Source organism: Octopus bimaculoides, chromosome 13 (assembly GCF_001194135.2).
Source record: "Octopus bimaculoides isolate UCB-OBI-ISO-001 chromosome 13, ASM119413v2, whole genome shotgun sequence".
Taxonomy (NCBI): Eukaryota; Metazoa; Mollusca; class Cephalopoda; order Octopoda; family Octopodidae; genus Octopus; species Octopus bimaculoides.
The window spans coordinates 19,974,704-19,981,238 of NC_068993.1; the positions used below are offsets into that span (position 1 = coordinate 19,974,704).

The following is a 6,535-nucleotide window of genomic DNA, read 5'->3' on the forward strand; positions in this document are numbered from 1 at the left end:
AATACGCTTTACATCGCTTAATCAGCCAAAGGAGTAAATCTAAACAACTGAATACTTGTCAGTGATTGGTTGAAATTATCGAAATAAGACAATTTTTTACATGAAATAAATTCGAATACAAAAATATTTTTCTGTTCTATAACACAAAATAGATAAGTATGCGAAGTTTGAAAGTATTTCGGTACCAAAAACACTACGTAAAACATTAATGAAAAATGTGGCCCCCATTTTTAAAAAGATCCCTCATCTCCTAACACCCACCACTTTTTCCCCTATGATACTTCTTGGCTGATGTAATCATCTGAGACTAGAATAAGCACACATTCCATCCTCCTCTTTTCTGGTTACTTCCATAACTCCACCCCTGAGCCACTTCCATTTCTCATTATCATCCCTGCCCATACTATTTCCACCAATCATTTCCTTTCTGTGCCTTCAGTCACTGCCTTCTCTCTCTCTCTCTCTCCCCTGCTATACTCCATTCTTAACATCTCTCTTATCTGCTATCACTCTCAATGCCCTCTTATAATCTACCATCACGACCTACATACCATAGACTGCTCCTCACCCTACCAAACCACTCCTCTCTCACTATCACTCCTTATGTTTACTTCTACCTCCATTTCTATACCATTTCCGATCATACTTTTATAAACCCCTACCCTCACTCACGATCCACTCTTCACATCCTGTCACCACCATTTGTCTTCTTTCCAGCTGCTCACAACACCTCTTAGATAATGTGGTGTAGTTTTGTATCTCTTGAACAGGGCACTTGGGTTTGTCCTTCCTTCACACACAAGCCCCTGCAACACCTGGCAAAAACCCTGCTCAAATACTAATACTAACCCCTTCATTTATTCAAGCAGGTTCTTTTCTTTTACCCCTACTTTTCCTTCTCTTCCTTTTCTTTTCTTATCTCACAGTAAATCACTTAGCAACCTCACTAATGCCAGAGGGGTGTAAGGGCATGAAAACAGCACCCAGTACACTCTCCAAAGTGGTTGGTGTTAAGGTCATCCAGCTGTAGATACCAAGCCAAAGCTACATTAGAGATCTCTGCAAACCTGCAGCTTACCAGGTCCTGCAAAACCATCCACAGCAGCTTGAAAAATAAATGTTAAATGTAGTAATGGCTGTATAGTAAGAAGCTTGCTTCCCAGCCACATGGTCCTGGGTTCAGTCCCACTGTGTGACACCTTGAACAAATGACTTCTACTATAGCTTTGGGCTGACCAAAGCCTTGTGAGTGAATTTGGTAGATGATGGAAACTGAAAGAAGCCTGTTATATATACACACACACACATACACACGCATCTATGTGTGTATCTGTGCATCTGTATTTGCCCCCACTTCACTGCTTGACAACCAGTGTTGGTGTGATTACGTCCCTGTAACTTAGCAGTTCAGCAAAAGATACTGATAGAATAAGTACTAGGTTTAAAAAAAGTAAGTCCAGGGGTCAATTTATTTGATTAAAACCCTTCAAGGTGGTGTTCTAGCATGGCCTAGTGAAATGGCTGCAACAAATAAAAGAATGATGATGATGATGATGATGATGATGGTGATGATAAAGATGGCACTGTTAATGATGGTGCATGTGTGTGCGCATAAAGAAGGTAGTAATCTTCCAGCAGATAGGACAAATGGCCTAAATATAAATTAAGTGGAGAACCATGTAAATGAGCATTTACAGCCTATAAAGATATGTCTAGGAGACCAGGTATGTTTTGTAGTGGAATGCAAACAAACAAACACCATCAAGAAGCCACTGTTTACAAACTAGCAAACACAAAGGAAATATGAAGTCACCCCCAACCCCACCCCCATCCACCCACACACATATATATGCACACACACACAAACATACATACATACATATACATTTTTTATCCTTTATGTTTTACTTGCTTCAGTCATTAGATTGCGGTCATGCTGGGGCACCACCTTGAAGATCTTTGTTAGACTTGCAGACTTTATGGCATACACGGCATTGAAAGGTGCACACAGATATATATATAGGCAGAATAGTTGGTGGAGGCTTGTTTTTCATGGGTCCACAAATGAGACTTGAGCCTAGCATGGTCTGTTACAAACTGTGCACACAAAAAAGATCACTGAGATTCACCTTCTCGACCGCAACATGTCAAAGAATATAAGAATATATGTGTGTGTGTGTGTGTGTGTGTGTGTGTGTGTGTGTGTGTGTGTGTGTGTGTGTGTGTGTGTGTGTGTGTGTGTGTGTGTGTGTGTGTGTGTGTGTGTGTGTGTGTATGACAGGGTTCTTTTAGTTTTTGGTTAACAAATCCACACACAAGGCCTTTGGTCAGCCCAGGACTATAGTAGAAGACACTTGCCCAAGGTGCCATGCAGTGAAACTGAACCTGAAACCACATGTTTAGGAAGAAAATGTCTTCAACACTTCACTACTAACATATGCATACACACACACACACACACATTTGAGTGTACAAATAGGGAGAAAAAACAAAAAGAAACTAATCATTACATACACCATAGTTTATTAACTTGTTCAAAGCCACAGGCATGTAACACATACGCACACAATACATACAGGCAGGATGAAAAAAAAGGAAGCATGATAAAGATCTCACACACACACACACACACACATAAGTTAAGAGAAAAAAATATACAGAGAGAAATCAAACATAAGACAGACAGACTGACTTCGTAGTGTGAGTCAATAATGTAGATAACACAGAACAGAATATCATGCTCCTAATAATTACTTTATGAAAGATTGAAAACGAAAAACAAAAAAGAAATTGTTGGTTATAGCTATTTTGCAAGGCAGAGATGGGGACGGGGTTAAGTTTTCTTTTCTGATTTCCTTTTTTAGTTTTTTTTTTTTCTTGACAGTGTATTGGGGTGGAGGTGCATTTAGAAGAGTGTGAGGGGAAGATGGTTAGAAATGAGAGTAGAGGTATAAGAAAAGAATGATGGTGAGAGAGGAGTCATTCGTGGGGGGACGGGTGCTCTGTGATATTTTTAATTTTTTATCTTTCTTTTGAGAGTGCAAGGTTAATACAAATTAAAATAATTGAATGAGACCTTGGAAATATACTTAGTATCTGTTTGTTCTTTATTCATCATCATCGTCATCATTTAACGCCCACCTTCTATCACCACTGATACTGCCATCATCATCATCATTATCATCAGTGAGTTATGAACTTAGCATAATAATTATGATGACATCTATAATCCAATAGCAACAGTGATGAATCAACTATGTTGTTGGCACTCCGTCGCTTACGACGTCAAGGGTTCCAGTTGTTCCGATCAACGGAACAGCCTGCTCGTGAAATTAACGTGCAAGTGGCTGAGCACTCCACAGACACATGTACCCTTAACATAGTTCTCGGGGATATTCAGCGTGACACAGTGTGACAAGGCTGACCCTTTGAATTACAGCCACAACAGAAACAGGAAGTAAGAGTGAGAGAAAGTTGTAGTGAAAGAGTACAGCAGGGTTCGCCACCATCCCCTGCCGGAGCCTCGTGGAGCTTTTAGGTGTTTTCGCTCAATAAACACTCACAACGCCCGGTCTGGGAATCTAAACCGCGATCCTATGACTGTGAGTCCGCTGCCCTAACCACTGGGCCATTGTGCCTCCACTGAATCAACTATGTCTGCATTATAAAAAATACTCCTCAAAACATTGATATAGCTGTCATCGACAAATAAAGCATCTGTGAAGGCGTTTGGCTTAGTGGTTAGATTATTCAGCTCACGATCATAAGGTAGTGAGTTCAATACCTAGAGGCATGTAGTGTCCTTGAGCAAGACACTTTATTTCACATTGTTCCAGTTCACTCAGCTGGCAAAAATGTGTAATATCATATAAGTATTTGGTTGGCGTTAGGAATGGCATCCAGCTGTAGAAACTCTGCCAGATCAGATTGGAGCCTGGTGCAGCCTTCTGGCTTGCCAGTCGTCAGTCAAATCGTCCAACCCATGCTAGCATGGAAGGCGGACGTTAAACGATGATGATGATAATGATTGTGTGTGTTACATTCCGTGTGATACTGAATCGCCCTGAGAACTACATTAAGGGTAAGCATGTCTGTGGAGTGCTCAGCCATGTGCACATTAATTTCACGAGCAGGTCGTTCTGTTGATTAGATCAAGTGAAACACTTGTCATAATCAACAGAGTGCCAGTTATTTTTTTTTTTGCTTTTAGATAAAGTATCTGCCATATGCACCGGCCACTGTTCTCACACATGCAGCCATCATCATTAAAGCAAGGAAAAAAATTTACAGTAGATAATAAACAAAGAATGGACTTTACGAGACCTTATATGGTAATATAGGCCCAAAGTTAATAATAAACTGTAAGTAGTACAGCAGGTATGCACTTGATAGTGTTTAATTTGAAATTAAAATTTCTGAAAACCTTCCAAATAGGAAATAGCTTTGAATGAGAAAAACACTACAAAAGTGTAATTCCTGAAACTTTCACTTTCAACAAAACACTCTTATACAGATGATATCCCCCTGCACACAAGTGTCAGCCACATGCAACCTAGACATTTCACAACAGACGTGCCTGTACATACCCTGGACCCCACCCTACACAACCAAACGCATTAATCTTATCACTCTGTCCTTCCCTTTCTTACTAATTGCAGATACTAATTCACTTTCCTTTTACCTGCTCTTTCCACAGTCCCCACTTACATTAACACAGTTTACCCTGACAACTTTCTCCAATACCACCCTGAGTTGTTTGAAAGGATTAAATCAGAAAGCTCCAAATCATCCACCAATGGAGTGTTAACAACAGCACCTCTTCAACTTGTAGCCAAAGTAAAACCATTACACCTCAAGACTACACCTTATCTTCTCTTCATCAACACATAATAAAAACCCTCCAACTCGCCACAACCTCTGGGGGTCATTCTTGGTGACCAACCATTACAAACATTGCCAAAATTACATCCCATGGGTAAAGCTTCTTCCTCCCCAGGATCAGAAAATATTTCCATCTGAATAACCCCTTTTAGCATTCAGATTACTCTGTCAAATGTGATACTTATTCTCTCTTTTACTTGTTTCAGTCATTTGACTGCAGCCATGCTGGAGCACCGCCTTTTAGTCGAGAAAATCGACCCCAGGACTTATTCTTTGTAAGCCTAGTACTTATTCTATCGGCCTCTTTTTTGCTGAACCGCTAAGTTACGGGGACGTAAAAAACACACCATCATCGGTTGTCAAGCAATAGTGGGTGGGGGGGACAAACACAGACACACAAACACACATACATACATATATATACACATATATACGACGGGCTTCTTTCAGTTTCCGTCTACCAAATCCACTCACAAGGCCATGGTCGGCCCGAGGCTATAGTAGAAGACACTTGCCCAAGGTGCCACGCAGTGGGACTGAACCCAGAACCATGTGGATGGTAAGCAAGCTACTTACCACACAGCCACTCCTGCGCCTATTTATTCATGTTGTTTTGAATTATCCATGTATCATCTCACAACTTCAAGATTTCAATGATGTGCTTGTGTATATTTTCGGAATGACATTGTAAAGTAAGTGAGAGAGGCCTGATCTGACCAGTTTGAGCATTAGTCAGGAAGAATATTTGAGTTGGATATGGCCAGTTTAAATACTAAAGGGTTAATTGCTGAATATTTGTACCACTTTTAAAAAAGCAATTTATAATTGCGAAAAGAGAATCTAAACTAGATCTTAGTCGCTGCTTAAAAGACAAAATAGTCAAGGAACATGAATTAATTAGGGCTTACCTTGGACCAAGTTCTTTTTCAAGCGCTTCATCAGCACGCTTCCTCTTGTGTTTCTGTACAGGATCCAACTGCTTCTTCACCAAAGCATGGTTGATCTTCTCAAAGTCGGTCTCTGTAAAAATCCTTTGATCTGATATTTGCAAAGCAGATTGTTTCTTCTCTTCCAGTTCCTGCTTGACCAAAACCTTTGTTTTTGAATATTTTACTTTCTTCTGTTTAGTCTTGGTTTCTTTTGGAACCTCAGATTTCTAGAAGCAAAGGAAAGAAAACATCAATTTCTAAATGAAAATGAAATGATTTATGAAACTGACACGAAAACATCAGAGTACATATTTATGCTAGAATGGTTCAGTGGATTTGAATGACATTCACATAACTTGAAGAAACATTTGTTTTACATTAAATAGATAGAGCTATATCTTGTGAGAGTCGTTTTGCCTTTTTAAAATTTTTAATAAGATAGAAGATGGATCAGTGAATTTCAACAGTGCAGGTCCTGTAAGACTGAAAAATAAAGCATTGTTAAAAGTTAATATATTTGTTGTCTCTCTCTCTCTCTATTTTCCACATTTATTTAATTTTTCTTTACATCGTAGGAGCGGCTGTGTGGTTAGTAGCTTGCTTACCAACCACATGGTTCTGGGTTCAGTCCCACTGCGTGGCACTTTAGGCAAGTGTCTTCTACTATAGCCTCAGGCCGACCAAAGCCTTGTGAGTGGATTTGGTAGACGGAAACTGAAAGAAGC

The 6,535-nt window shown here is 39.8% G+C and overlaps 1 protein-coding gene across 1 annotated transcript in view; it reads right to left on the bottom strand.

The window, feature by feature from the left end:
* The window catches only part of LOC106880306 (protein SDA1 homolog), a 65,329-nt gene that overhangs the window by 8,161 nt on the left and 50,633 nt on the right, over window positions 1-6,535 (bottom strand). Inside the window, exon 15 of the mRNA XM_014930185.2 lies at window positions 5,790-6,037. Coding sequence (XP_014785671.1) covers window positions 5,790-6,037 — 248 coding nt within the window. The remainder of the gene's footprint in view (window positions 1-5,789; window positions 6,038-6,535) is intronic.